Genomic DNA, 16,233 nt, shown 5'->3' with positions numbered 1-16,233 from the left:
CAGTAAAAGATTGGATTTCTCCTGCGTTCCGTGTGTGTGTGTATGTGTCCAAGTGTGCGGCATGAATTTCTCAGCCTCGCCCCGCTCGGGCTTTTTATGTTTCAACAGAGAAAAGTGCTTAGCTCTGTGATAAGCTAGATATGCACAATAAGGTTAATGGAGAGACTGTCAACAGGCAGTAAGCTGCCAGGCCTCTCCTAATGGGGTGCTAATCAGTGTGAGGGAAAAACCCAACTGGGGAAACAAGCAGCTGCTCGGGTGGCTGGGTAGAGTTACCGTCGCAGCGTACGAGCGTAAAAACACGGCGTTACGATGTTACGCAGGAAGCCGTTGAACATTGCTTGAAAGCTAAAACTTGAGTAATCCGTGGTGCCAACGCCATTTAAGTCGCTACGAACATAAACACGCTGGGTGTTTTTACTGGCCAATGTTTCGTTTTCAAGTGCATAATTGCAGGTTGCCCTTTTCTGTTTATTTAGGCAATAAGACATGAGAGGCGGTTGAGAGATTTTATCACGGTTAAAGGTAAAGTGTCTCGCTCACATCTGCTCATACGTGTATGAATGAGACTGGGGTATGCGAGGAATGAAATTTGGTAGACGTTGTAAAGATATTTCTGTGCTTTTAAAGGGATGGTTCACCAAAGAATGAAAATGATATCATTATTTACTCACCCTCAGATTGTTCCAAACTTGTATACATTTATTTTTCACACAGGGGGATATTTGGAAGAATGTCAGTAGCCAAACCGATCTCATCCCCCCATATGACTCCCATAGTATTTATTTTCCCTACTATGGCAGTAAATGGGGGATGAGATCTGTTTGGTTATTGACATTCTTTCAAATATCTTCCTTTTTTACAGGTTTGAAACAATCTGGGGGGAGTAAATGATGACAGAATTTTCATTTTGGGGTACTCTATCCCTTTAAGGCCACCCCTATTGTTCACAAGAATATTTAACAGTATACCAAATACAAATTCTAGAGCTTGCTCAGTAATAGCAACACAAATAACTCTATAAATTACCTCGATTTTTTGTTGTTGTTCTCGTCTTACCATCAATAAATGTAAGATAAATATAAAAAATATATATATATTAAAACTTTTTATTAGTATTTTATTTTAATGTCCAATGTAATATACTTTAATATAAAATTAAATTGATATAAAATAAATCTTTATTATGTCTATTTTGTTGAGGGCACCTGGTTTAAAAAATGACAATAGAATTTAAAATAGCAGCCTCGGGGTGAGACGTCATATCTTGTTGTCTTAAAGGGAAGCTTCGCCCTTAAATAAGCGTCATCATTATTCACCTTTATGTTATTCAAAAACCTATATATGACTCTTTTCTCTGCAGAACAAAAAAGAAGATATTTTGAGAAATGTCTCCGTGGAAGTCAATGGGGTTAACGGCTAAATATATATATATTTTTTAGCTGTACTGTCTGTTTACAGTTGCTATGCCAGGTTGGATAGGTTGTTGTTATTGCGTCTGCCACTGTGACCTCAATGCATGAAGGGTTATTTGCTGGTAAACGCTGGTATAACCTGTCTGTTCTTTAGTTAACAAGCTCTTGGGCCTATCTGTAACCTTTAAGCAACGTTGAGCAAACACTTCATCCTGGGCTTGTTTAATTCATAATGAAGTCGCGATTGGAGCTTGTTAATGAGAACAAGCAAACTGACATTAAGAGAGAGTGTGCATGAAATGTCTTCAGGGTGCCGTTGTCTTCAATTTAAACACCGTATATATGGGGAATGGCTGTCATTACTGGCTTTATGAGAATACGGGGTGGGTTATAATGTATGTTAGTCATAGCAGAAAACAATCTGTCAAACAATCATGTTGTGTAATCATTTTCTGTGCTTGTTTGTGCAAGTATAGGACAAATTTGAGATTCTTTTATTTGATATCCTATCCGTCTGTCTGTATGCATAACTATTCAGCGACATCATTTGTTTTCTTTCCTCATTAAATTGCGTTTGAAAAGTGCTGCTTCGGTTCCAGGCGACAGTGTAAGATTATTAGTTATGGCCAGAGGAATTATCAAGAGAGGGTTTTTTGGCCAACGATGGTTTTGGATGGAACTAATGATGTAATCTGCTCAAACTTCTGAGTGCGCACACATGATGGAGCAGCTGCGGCCCGATTGTAAACGGCAAAATCTTGATGAAAAGCCCATTACAGTCCATTAGCTGAATCACCTGTGCTAAATATCTATGACTGCAATCTGTTAGCGCTCCTCAACGGGCTGTAATGCTTCCCCCTTGTTTTCAGCATCTTGAATCAGCCTCTCGTGGAGGTGCTTTGAAACTTTTAAAGAGATGGATTTGAGCCGGAAAGCTCTTGTATTATCTGATGGAAGTAGCGTCAGGGTCAGGTAATCGTGAGAAATGAGCGCAGCGTTGGAAATTTCTTCTGTATTTGCCAAAGTTTTCATTGAACTTTTTTAGTTGTGCATATCCGTGCAAAACAGTCTTCTGGGTTTTCTCTATCATGGGTTAATGTTAACGTCGACAGACGTCTGTTGTTCTGTTTAGACGTCTGGGTAGCTCCACCCTAAATTCAATCGTATTTGTGCAAGATCCTGTTCCACTTAGCTTTATATTAAACATTAATTGACTATCATTTTGTCACTTCATGTCACCAATTAATTGCTGACTAGAATGTCATGTAAACCATTAATTCAAACATGCCCAGTTGCATTGCAACCCTGAGGCATGTGCCACTCATGACGATACGCCCGTCCGTGCGTTTGATCTCATCAGATACGTCTTCACGTTCACTCCGGTGGAAGTGATACAGGACGGTGTGCTTTCACAGGCCTCCAGTTGTGCGTCGTCATTTATCATTAGCGGTTCTACGTTGTCATCGTTTGCCGAACTAAAGGTGATTCATGGCTCTCATTTCGCAGCATGAAGGCATGCTACACTTCCCATGCTGCCGTGCCACCTGTGCACCCTCTGTGACTCCGCCAGGAGTAAATCCTTCTGTACAAACACCCAATATGAAAATGAGATTTATTGTTGCACTGATACGCAAACCTGTGCAGATGGATGGAGGTTCGGGTTAAGGAGTTGCATCATTGTTAAGCGTGCAGGGTTTTTGGCGCCTGCAGACAGTGAGCTGGGCGGCAGCCACTAGCCGTCCAGCCGCTTTGATTTATGTTTGTTCTGCCTGCAAATTGCTTTTACTGCTACCCTGATTATTGTTTGGTGTTAAATAGATTACACATCGCTCTGAATATTCTTTAATACACAGTTGAGGAGGAGAGGGCTTGGTAGTTTTTAAATACGCTTTTTTTGCCCGTCCATGAAGAGTTGGTCAAACTTGTGGGCTCATTTATTATGCCCCCAACTTTATTGTGTATCTTAAATATTTTCCCAAATATTTAAGAGCATTAAAAGATTCAAATTTTCAGAATTTTGTTTTTACTATAGCACATTTTGCAGTTTATTCAATAATTTTTAATTTGATATATTTATCTAATATTCAAGCCGCAATCCATAGCTTTTGCCTCTTTGTCGCTACCTCTGTTTTGAAACATAAATTGCAGGTTACTTCACTACCTTTTCTTTTTTTTCTTTTATAATAAAATATTTGGCAATTGTTTTTATAATATTCAAGCTAAAATTCATAATATATCTCTATCCATATTTCATAAAAATGCAGGTTTCTTCACATACTAATCTTTACATTGGTTGAAGTCGGATTATTTTTTTAATAGAATATTTCTATTTAAAATATTTATAATAAAATAAATGAAATATTACCAATAATAAAATTGTTTGTTTTTATACCATGGTCTGTTTGAATACTCGATTGTGATTTGGCTGGAAGGTTCAAACTATTTAATGCACAGGTAGCTTCAGTCAGTTTGATCAACATTTGCAATTAACTGACAAAAACAACTGGCATTTTCTGTTTAAAAACATCAATAACAGCTTTAACTTGGTAAATGACCATTGTATAAGCGGGATAACCCACGCCTAGACTTGCATTAAAGGATTTCAATGCACTGCGGAGAGTTGTTCTTGGCCTCCACGTCGTGCATTAATATCCTTTATTGCACGGTTAGCCATGGATTATTCCTTACATAATTTATCAATATGTCATTTATTATTTCATTTTATACTTTATACCAAAAAGATTACGGATTTCAGTTTTAAAATATATTTTATATTATATTTTAAGTTCATTTGGTACTTTTTTATGTCATATATTTTTTGTCATTACCACAGAAGGTGTTTTTAATATCATTATTAATATATAGCAGACGTGTTAGCAAGCCAAGGCTTATCCAAGGCTATTATGAGCTTCCTATATAATGATAGTTTTTTGTTACTGTAGCTTACCTTTTTTCTTCATCAGTTGTCATGTCAATATGAGTGTCTGTGATAAATGCAGCAGTCGGTTTCAGGAAGAGTAGACCGTAATGAGCTCTTCTAGATCGGGCCGACGCGCAGGACTAAAGAAGATATTCATTTAGCGCTTCATCAGTGAGAGAATTTGCCGTGAGAATCTGCGCTTCGTAAAACTGAAGATGAACGCAGCTGCTGTGTAATAGGGTTTTTAGCTTTAGATTGCTGGAATTTAAGTTATTTCTTGCAGAATAGTCTCTATTTCTCATCCTGCCGTTTCTGGCTTGCGTGTGTCTGCATGAATACGACATCTGTAGGCGAAGTTTCAGTTTATTTATTGTACCTAACACAATAAACTGGAATCAGTATCATCTTTGAGTGAATTATTAGTTGAAATATTCACGAGCCGTTAACTAAACCTGAATGAATTATAATTTTAACTTTTACATTCTTTTTTTTCAGGGCTGCCCACAAATTCTACCCAGCAGCGACATCCTGGTACCGGCAGGAATCATTCGACCAATCACGCTGCGAGCTCGGAACCTGCCCCAGCCTCAGTCGGGTCAAAAGAACTATGAGTGTGTCTTTAATATCCAGGGCAAGATCCAACGCATTCCTGCGGTCCGTTTCAACAGCTCCTGTATCCAGTGCCAAAACACTTCAGTAAGAACAACATTCATTTCTCAGACTGTGTTTCTCTGACACATCATAAATAGTGATTATAAATGATACGGCTCCATTTTAAAGGAACAAGCATGGATTTTCTTCATAAAAGAGCTGAGTTTTTAAAGGTTAAGGATCATTTTGTTCTTAAAGGAAGGCCCTCTTTTTTTTTTGAGTCATGTGGATCACTTTTATAGGGTTTTTATGCCTTTGAAAGCTTGACAGTCACGGGTCATCTATGTGAAGAAAAATAATAGTTTTTAAATCATTTTAGTTTGGGCTGAACTGTCTGTTTAAATATATCATTGATGTCCTTCTGAAACCTTGTACGGTGTAAAAAAACACTGAACTTTTTCAATGATCGCATACTGCGTCATAGTTGACAAGCAGTTTTTAATACTTTCTGTTAGTCAGAAATATGCAAAATCCAGTAAAAAAAACATGAAGGATGACTAATAATGACTTATGGCAAAAACTACTAGATTTTAGAAGGTCAGCAGCAAAATCCTAATTACCAATAATGTCATTTATTAATCTGCATATTTTGTATATCTAGCTTCACTCCAGATCATTATTATTATTGTTAGATGCATTGTTTTGTCTCATTATATTTAGCATTGTGACTTTGTTTCATTGTGAAACATCAACATAAGTCTACGATTGTTGGCTGTAAGATGAAGAGAGACGATGAATCTTTCAAATTCGCGCTAAAAAAAGCCAAGGTGACTTTTTATGGAATCACTGATATTAAAAAATAAGATCCAGGAAATCAGAAAAGACATCAATTTAGACATCATTTTCCCCTCGTGAAAGATGGTGCATGTTACCATGTTGACATTGAAAACATCTCTCTCTTTTTCTCTCTCTCTCGGTGTCCTTCTTTTTCATATGCGGGTGATGCAGACTGTCGCCGTCTGTGACCCATCTGGTTGTCACGGTAACCTCAGGGAAGCTTGTAAGATAATTAGCTAGGCGCTGGATGCCCCACATAATTTGGCACAACTGTGTGACCGGGTAAAAAGGAATGCGGTGATCTCGATTTGCTTGGGGGGAGGTGGAGTGTGTGACCTTTGGCCTCGTACTCTGACGGGGGTCAAAGGTCATTCCACTCGCCCCAACCCCGCGACAAGACAATTGATGTCCCGTTGCAATTTAATAATGAGGATCACGTCCGTGGGCACACCCTGGACAAAATTGATCGTCACCCTTTCCAACACTGACACATGCTCACGCGTGGTTCACGAGACGCCCCCCTTCCCAGACCCCGGAACGGAGAGCAACTGTTGTCCTTCCATCTGTTTTGACTCATCTCCTCCTGTTCATCTCTCGCTCCGTCTCTGACCTCCGCCTCGCTCTCTATGCATTTAAATTGGAATTGAAGCGTAGCTGCGCCGGGCGACGTCCGCAGACTCGGACGTGAAGGCATTTAGATGCAAAGCGAATTCACCAACTGCCTGTCAGTGGTGATGCTGGTGCATATTGACTGTATAGAGGGCAACAGGTATTTTATTTATTTATCACAGATGAATATTGACATAGAGATTTATGGGTTTATGGTCTTGCAGATTTTCAGCAGAGACAAAAAAAACCTGTGACATGATATATTGCATCACCTCTAAAAAATGCATCTGTATGTAGATAGAAATAGCTAAGGAAATAAAAACATAACGCTTCATAACGTAAGGTTTTGATACACATCTGAAGACAAAGTTATGTATATTATATTGCATTTCTGTCAAAAATGACACTGGGATTTTTGTATGAAATGAATATCCCCCAGCATCTACACATGAACGCTTGTTTTAAATAATGAATTGTCTTCTGACAAATTTCAGAACGTAGAAGAATGTTAAATAGAGGATGCATAGCTAAAGTGTTTGCATACATGTGTCAAAATGAGACGATGCGAAAGGATTCCAAACCCACGTTCTGTGTCTCTCAAAGATCTCCTCCCTGTTTCTTATGTTGAAGTCTCTTCGTCTCTCACTTCATTGCTCTCTCTCTGGCGGTCAGAGAGGCTGTACAGATTAACTGATAGTATGATTACCGGTGACACAACATAGAATTGCACATCTTCCCAGGCATGCCTCGCATCTTTTCTGAATAGCAATCGAGCATCGGCGACGGCCTGATACAGATTACACTCAATCCCCAGAGAGCCTGTCATCGGCCACTCCCTCTCCCGCGCACACGCGAGCATCGATCAATGTGGCCGTCCGGACGAATGGCACAGAGTCGTCTTCTGGGAGCCGACGGCAGGTGACTTTGAGACCGTGGGGTCCATGCTAATGAAATTGTGAGCGCCCTTAGATGGGCGACGGCGGATCAATCAGATTCGTTTTCAGTTCTCATGTTGACAGCAGTATGAAGCGATCCGCCAGGTTTTTTGGTTGTACTGTACTCTAGCAAGCAAGAGGGTCGCTAGGTAGCTAATGTTATTTTATGACCTCTGTAGGTGAGGTAAATGGAAAACAGATGCGGCTTCGGAGGTCATACTGACTCATTTTTCAGGGTCAATACAACATCGGATGCCTTTTGTGTCCTTCGGTAATGATTAAATGTGTAAAAAAGACAGTTAGCAGACAAGTTTTACCATTTTTAAAGACTAGATTTGCATGGAGGTTTTACTTTATTGTTTTCTTGTCTCCGTTCTTTTCTGACTCGAAGGTGGTGAGATTAGATGTGTGTGTGGGTCATACCATCTGTTGCTGGATGTCTTGTTCATACAGTAATTGTACTTAATTATTACAGTTAATGGCTAAAAGTGAGTTTGGAAGTCTTTCTACAGATACACTATAAAGCAAAAAATATAAATGAACATAAAAATGGTGATGAATTTCATGCATCAGACTTAAAAAACTGTTTTTGGAATGAACCCCTTGTGATTCCTGTTACATGTTTAACGTTGAGCGTTGAGTTGCTGACTTAAGAATCTATGTTTTTGTGTTGCTGTGGTCCGTGTTGAAGCCTCTGGTGTTGTATTACAGCTAGTTAATCAGCTCTTATCTGATATAACCGCTGTCCCATAGGGTCCCAGGCTCATGCTGGAATTGAGGGGTCATTATTTGTGACAAAAATCAAGTTAGCCGCTCCAGCATTGTCGCTAATTTCTCAGCTGCGTCTCCTTCCTGCCTCACCCCAGAATTTCGACAGCTGCCCTTTCAGCGTGTCACAATGCTGCTATTGTGTGTCTTTGACATCTTTTGCGTTATAATGGATTTTACTGTACTCTGCTAGTCAAGTAGACTGAAGTACAGTATAACGGAGAACCAGTTCAATAATGCATTGACATGCTGATAAAAGAACCGCTTCAGTAGACCTGGAGAGGTGGGATTTCGTGGTAAAAGATCAGGTCTAAGAATCAAAAGACAGCCGAAGCGTCTAAAAGCAAAACTACGATGGTAACCTAGAAAGTTATACTTCAGGTGGATTTTCTCGGACCATAAGTTTGGTTGTTTATTAAATATATGTGGTATTTTTTTCCAAAATTACATCTCTGTCATTATTTACTCGCCTTATTGTTGTTTAAACCTGGATGCATTTAGTTTTTTTATGCGGAACACAGAATAATACATTCGGGGAAAAGTAAAGTATACCGTGACTCTTGTTTTGGACTCCGTTATTTAGACAAACAAGTCACGCAGGTTTGAGATCACATTAGAGTGAGTAAATGATGAACTAACTTTCATTTTTGAGCCGCCTATCCCTTTAATATACACTCTTAAAATAAAGGTGCTACAAAAACTAGATTGTAGAGGAGATTTTTTGGTTCCCTATCAAAACATTTGATCAAAGGACACATTTTTTCTAACATTTGTATAGTCTTGTGCAACACAAAGGTTTACATGATACTGTCTCTGTACTGTGCATATTCATTTTGTATTTATAAAAACATACACATACATGTATATATTTTTCGGAAGTATTTGCATATGTTAATTTATATTTACCAATAATTGAAATTATACATAAACGATCATTGATTTTTATATTTGTCTTAAAGGGATAGTTCAGCCCAAAACTTAAATTTGCTGTTTATTTACTCACCCTCAGGCCATCCGAGATGTAGGTGACATTTTTAATTGAGTAGAACCATTGAGGAGACTGCATTCATTCATTTATTTATTTATTTAGAAATTAGATATTATTTATTTTATATTATATTATATTATTATTTATTAAACACCATGCACTGTGCTGTGTTCTAACTTATCTGTTTTTCCTGTTTGCCCCTGTAAAGCTGCTTTGAAACAATACACATTGTGAAAAGCGCTATATAAATAAACTTGAATTTAATTGAATTGAATAAAGAAGATTGTTTGGTAAATCCGCAGCCCTCTCTGCTTCATATAATGGGAGTCTAAGGGGTCCGACGTTCTTAGAGTTCCTAAAGCACATAATTCCTAAAAGTGGCTCCTGGCGACATGCTGACGTTTCGTGAAGCGAATATTTTCATAAAACTGAACGTTTATTTTTAATAATATTATCCATAATGTACAGCCTCTGCACACAATCGCAATGGCGGATGGCTACCAGCGTCTGGTACGTTTAGCGCCACCTGCAGAAAGGGAGTGTTGAGGCTGTACAGTATGGATAATATTATTAAAAATGACGTTCAGTTTTATGAAAATATCCAACAATTCACTTCACGAAACATCAACATGTCGCCAGGAGCCGCTTTTTGGAATTATGTGCTTTAGGAACTCTTAGGCAGGTGGACCCCATATACTCTCATTATATGAAGCAGAGAGGGCTGCGGATTTACCAAACAATCTTCTTTATGATTCTACTTCAGATAAAATGTCACCTACATCTCGGATGGCCTGAGGGTGAGTTAATAAACAGCAAAGAGTAGTGTTGGGCTGAACTATACCCTTAAGTGTAAACAAGCATGAGTATGCCTTTATAAATCCAAAATGTATAGTCTTGTGCAACAGAAAGGTTTATAAATCCAACATTCATGTGCACGGTACACAGACGTATAGTATGTAAACACAAACTTGATTTTTACATAAACTTAGACTTGACTTGACGATTAATCGTTTGACAGCCCTAACTTTATTTTCTTGGGTGCATTTCCTCAGTTGTGTGTATGCAGTACACCCCACTTCTTTACTCATTGAATCCGCACAGCGCTGTGATATTGCACGCTGCTCACATTTGACAAGAAGAACAGATGTCGAGTCATAAGATACTCATCTGATACTTGACTTGCAAATATCTCCGAAGATTGATTTGTGGCCGTGTCAGCGGAGTATATGAGAATTCTAATCCAGGTTAAAAGGCAGACGGGCGATGTACACAGCTTAAGTCTGAAAAGTTGGGTTTGATGCATAACCTGCTCATTCCTCGCCCTTTTAAACAAAAGATTAATGTGTTATTCTGTGCTGGAACATGTTCACGGTGAAACACGATGAGGACTTTCTGTCGGTGCGCACTTTTTGAAATTTTAGGCATAAAGTACGTCTGCACAAGGTGTCCCGAGGTGAAATCCAAAGTAATTCGTCTTTTTTCCTAAGAACACCGGCGTGCAAAAAACTCCAAATGAGTCCGCGAGCGTAAGCGTTGCTAAGCGCCGCTGACCCCTTAGCGACAGGCACCGGCCGTGTTACCGGGGAAACGTACAGCGAAGGCCTTTATTACACAATGGCCAAGTTCTGAACCAGGCTCTTGATGGAGAGGGTACTTGCAAAGAAGCCCATTATCCTCGGCGCAGGGTAGCGGAAGCTTTTTGAATAAAAACACTTACGTGTTATATTTGTCAGGCATTTTTAAAAACCTTACCCTCATTATTCTATTATTCTCATCAAATGCTCAATCAGGCATTCGCCGTTGTCTGCCGCGTGACCGAGAGAAACCTGTTTTAACCATCAGCTAAGTGGCAGGCGAACAGACAAAAAGTTTAAGTTCCTGACGCTAGTATGATGAAAAAATGATTTGGTTATTTGTTGCCACATCACCAGGACTTGAGATTTGGGTGCACACGCTGGTTGCCACTTGGCGTAGTTATTTACTATTAATTTGTGTCAGAATGTAGCATTAACTGCATTTTTCATGCTTTTAGAGTCTCATCTGTGCTCAAAAATGAGACGTTAGAAAGCTCTGCTAGACATCGACGCAGTCCTCACATGGAAAGAATGCTTTGGTTTGCCTTGGATCGGTGCGCCCGCCATACACGCGTCTCTAGATTCGTTGCATATGTGTCCACGTGGTGAGCTTTTCTACCCGAATCACATCATAGTTGGAGTGATGGACATCGACAGCATACGCCGCGGCAGCCTTTTTATCGCAACCCAGAATTCCCCTCTGCAACCCAGAAATGAAGCAATGACGTACCGTATGGTGAAGTGAATTATGTAGTGTTATAGCTGGGCTGTCTTTAGTAATAAGATAGCCGTGATTCAATAATTAGGTTACAGTAATGTGCCCGCGCACACACCGGGCTCATTTTACGTGTAACGTTGTGTCTTTCTGCTGAGTCTGGTCCAGTCCGTAACTTAATTAAATGTACAGGACCTCCATCATTAAGTTCTATTGATTTTCATTTTGTCATGTGTAAGAGGCGCCATCGACGGAGACGAGCGCGCACGGAGACCAAAACCTTGTTTTAAAACAATATAATCCTGCGAAACAGTTGGAACGCAGTTCCGGCGAGTTGCACTCGAATTAATTGCAATCACTTAATTTCAAGCGAAGGCTCGGTTTTTAAGAAGCAGCAATTTTCCCCCCGAGTCAATATCTGCGTGCGGTTATTCATCATAGGCAGGCCCGTAAACGCCGCGCTGTATCAACTTTGCTGCAATAAGTGGATTATTGAGCGCACCCATTTTTAAGAGTGGTTTCTTTAAAAAGCCACGTGTGGGCAGTCTGCATTACACTCTTTGATTAAACACGCAGACAAGATGGAAATATACCCCGGGGATGTGCGTCAAGCTAAATCAAACGGCTGGAAATGGTTTTTATTCCCGTTTGATAGGAGCTTTCTTGTGTCGCGTTTGGGCTGCCGATAAATCGAGGACGGGTTTTAGAGGTAAGATTACCGCTTTGTCGCTTGCCAGTCGTTCTCAATGAGGCCTCTGACAGAACCAGGCCAGCCTGTCTGCACGTACAGCGAGAAGACAAGCTGGAGGAAAATCAATTCACTACTGGCAGAGATAAGCGGTATTGTATGGACAAACACAAAGGCTTCCACCCATTACACATGCAGGCTAATCTCTTGATGCTCAGACCTTCAAAGAAGGAAAGAAAACGCAGCACGCAACTGTCGCAAAATACACCGCCATGCGTGGATTTATTTCACGTCATATTTTTCACAGTTTTGTAAGTGCTTTAGTTTTCGTAAGGCACATTAATGCAACAAAAACGTTTATTTTTGATTGATTTTATTAACTTTATCAAATCTTCGCTTAGAAGTTCGTTCTGCAATTATTGTCAAAATTTAGTTGACGACTTACTGCCGAGTAATTCGTTGTGGGACTTTGTAGATACAACTTTTTTGTTTTCTAAAAAAGTCAAATTGGAATGTGTAACAAACTTCATTATAAGGAAGGAAGGAGTCGGGAACCGGCAGACATTAAACACAAAGCTTTAATGTAAATAATAACAGCCGGCGGCCCCTCACGGACGACCGCCGGCGAAATAACATAAACAACAAATATATATATAAATACAAACGTAAAACAAGTTCGGGCCCGGTCCTCTCTCTTCGACGGTCCGGTTGCTCGTTCCTTTTATATGCTCCCATCTCCTACGTGATTCGAGGCCGGTGTGCGCACAGCTGGCGCTCATTCACAATTACTCACCGGACTCGAACCACGGTCTCGCCCCGCCTACTCTACTACAGAATGCAAAAACGTTGAAGCTCAATTCCTGGAAAATATGCAGGTAGAAGTTCGTCACTACACTTTGCCTTTCGATTTTGTTGAAAGCGTAGTTCAATTTTTTCATATTATATTTTTATTCAAAGGGGTGGTTTCCCGCGTACAGATTATTTTAATTCAGGACAAAAGCTTAGTGAATTTAGAACATTTAAGTAGTTTTTACAAATATGGCTTTCAAAATCCCATCACTTACGTGCATTTGAGACAAAACAATGGCACTTATGTATTTTAGGATATGTCAATGCATAATGTTTTCAGTTTAGATAGCTCTAACATTCACTTTAGTCTAAGACTAGTCTTAAACCCTCTACGGGAAACCACCCCTCTGTGTTTTATGTTTAGTCGAAGTTATAATATTGTGAGTTTGCTATAAATAAAGTCTTTTGTATGGCATTAAAGATAAAATAATTACATACATTTATTTACTTTATGAAACACATGAAAACTCATTTATTTATTTTTCATTTTTTGAAACATTTCTATGTACAGCTCATTGAATTACCTTCTGTATGAAATGTGTTTTATAAATAAACTTGACTCGCCTATTTGATAACATATTCTTTTCTAAATAGTTGTCGTCTTATGCAAATTAAGCCATTGACAATTCAAAAGCGTTCTTACAGACTGTCGCACTGAATGTGTCTTGAAGGCAGTCAGCAAGATTGTAACATTTTCTACATTTACAAAGAATTTACTTCAGTTTGTGTTTGTGAATAAAAGCCCATTGTGTGAATTCAGCTAGAAATAAACACTGTTCATTTGTTGAATGGGGAGTTTTATTGATATGATCAATAAAAAAACATTTTTAAATCCCTCTACTGTACCATTTCCCCATTCCCATAGTTGTTCTTCCAAAAAACACATTTCAAGAAATGCATCAGTAAACCGAGCAACCTTACAGCTCGGGTTCAAAATTGCTCTACAAATTCCAAGAAAACGTAATGATGTCACAGGCGTGACCTCTCTGACCCAAACGGGTACCCAGGGCATCCGCCATTGACCCCAATTAAGTCGCCATGGAGCCCAGCTGCTGTGTCACAGAGATGTGTGGCTGTTGTGTGCCTGGCGTCAGCAGGTTGACCGAGGTTTAGCGCGGCCTTTCACCGATTATTTTCCACAGCCAAGCACGCTGGAGCTCCTCCTGGATATTTCCCCGCGAACAGCTGCGAAAGATTCCAGCTCGCCACACGCACGGCCGTTTTCCACTCTTCAGGGCCTCTCGGACTGCCAGCGGATGACTGTGGCTGTTCTTGTTTTTCTCTCCCGTGATTTATCCGGCCTGTGTGGATGAATAAACGCTGATGTAACAGCTGACGTTTGAGTTAAAGCTGATGGCTGGGTGAGGATGGGGGTTTTGTCAGGTCAGGGTGTTCCTTTGCCTGCTTTTAAAATAGATTTCACTTTGGCCATAAATGGAAGTAGATGCGGCAGTTCGACTGCTATGAATTTGTTAAGAACGATGCTGCAGTTTAATTGCGTCATTGATTCATTTTTGCAGACCTTTGCAGGATCGGTAACACAATGGGTTAAAGGATGAGAATGTGCTCATTTGTCCTCGTGTTTTGTTGACTTGATGCTGTGTATTCTGTGAGCGTAACCTCGACGTGCAGTCGCGGCAGTTTGTACTGCTGAATCCAGAGCTGTTTCCTCTCCTTCTCTTTACTTTCCCATCTCACCTTGAAGTCTCTTAAGCAAGCGGCCTGCGATCGATGAGCCCGATCAGCGATATTCTCTCAGGGTTGCGTCGGCTAAGTACTCGCAGTGTTGTGCTAATTAACACCCAGACAGTAAAAACCACCGTCACCTGCTTTCTGCTGCACCTTACCAACAGCGGCCGCATGCTTGGTGAGATGCCATATGTGCTGTCTGTATCCGACTGTGTGCTTTTTTCTTTCTCTCCATCAGGGCGCATGTGTGTCGGGCATCAATTGTCGTATTGGTGTCGTGTCTTTGTTATTTGTTGATTGATGGGGTGCGTTTATTTTTGTGCAAACGTAAACAATTGGGTTGCCGTGATTTACTGTGTGCTGTTGTTTTGAATTCTGCTGATGTAAATGTCACCAGGTTAATATTATTCTGACTGCGTAGAACGGATTTGGTTTTAGGGTAATTACAAGAATGATTGTAATTCTATAAATCGATCGTGTATTGTGTCATATGCCATTGTTTTACTGCAAAAACATGCTTATGAATTTATAGCACTAAAAACGAAATATTTAGTGTGTATAAAAGTAATCTGTTTCTTTATATAATGCAGGAAATCATTTCTAGAAATTTTTAGTCTATGTTTTAACAGCGTTATACCATAGCTGAACCTTTTTCGTATTAAAACCACGCTTAAATTTAGTTACTGCTTACGATGAGCATGAGTAAGGTCATGACTTTAATTCCATCTGTCAAATATTTATATGTAAATTGAAATATTATTTTACGTATACACAGTACACTTTTGATGCTAAAAATGTAAGTAATAGGGCAAGTAAATATGTATCCAGATTCTCTATATGTCTGTTTTTTATCACTTTCATAATAAAATAATTGCTTATTTTCATCGTCACCTCGCATACATTTGTTCACTGATGTTCAGATGATGTCAGTTGCGATCGGACACATGTTTTTAGGAGAGCCGTTGTGTTCAGCATCTTTTTCTTGGTCAAGAAAGATGACATCATCATGTGCTCAGGACTGTCATGTTCGGCTGAAGTGCTGTCAAGTTTCAAATCAACTGTTCCGCGTCAGAGACCCATGAAAAGTAATCCGTGTTTTTTGTTGTTTCCTGCAGTACTGGTACGAGGGGAATGAGATGGGTGACCTGCCTGTGGATTTCTCCATCGTGTGGGACGGTGACTTTCCTATCGACAAGCCGCCCTCCATGAGAGGTGAGGGTCACCACCTACATTTTGTAACTTTGTAACATGTCTGTTTTCCATTTTCTGAGATACTGCAGTAAGACAGGTTTGATACAGAGCTTTATCCGCTTTACATTTATTTAATTTATAATATTCTTCATTACATGCATCTTATCCATAAGTATACATAAAAAGGTCTAAAATACTGTGAGTTTATTGTTAAATATTTGGATTAATATGAATGTGTGAGTTGTTTAAAAATATATGGAGACCGTCTCGATTATGTAAAGTTCTCTAGCTGTGATTTTCATTTCCATGATAGCAGCAGAGAACAGACGTATGGCTTCTACATATGCATATATCATCACATTACTATTTCAGAGTTTATGCTCGATCCGTCTTGATACGCTCATACATTATCAGTCTCGTTTTTGATAATGAATGGAATTTATTTTAGTTCCCGAACTTGGCGG

General features: G+C 39.5%; 1 protein-coding gene across 1 annotated transcript in view; it reads left to right on the top strand.

Moving 5' to 3' along the window:
• The window catches only part of plxna3 (plexin A3), a 137,912-nt gene that overhangs the window by 96,439 nt on the left and 25,240 nt on the right, over positions 1–16,233 (top strand). The window contains exons 10-11 of the mRNA XM_056772406.1: positions 4,831–5,031; positions 15,694–15,790. Of these exons, the coding sequence (XP_056628384.1) occupies positions 4,831–5,031; positions 15,694–15,790 (298 nt within the window). The remainder of the gene's footprint in view (positions 1–4,830; positions 5,032–15,693; positions 15,791–16,233) is intronic.

This window comes from Triplophysa dalaica, chromosome 18 (assembly GCF_015846415.1).
Source record: "Triplophysa dalaica isolate WHDGS20190420 chromosome 18, ASM1584641v1, whole genome shotgun sequence".
Taxonomy (NCBI): domain Eukaryota; kingdom Metazoa; phylum Chordata; class Actinopteri; order Cypriniformes; family Nemacheilidae; genus Triplophysa; species Triplophysa dalaica.
Note: the sequence above shows the minus strand (reverse complement) of the source record. Positions and strands in the feature narration are given on the sequence as shown.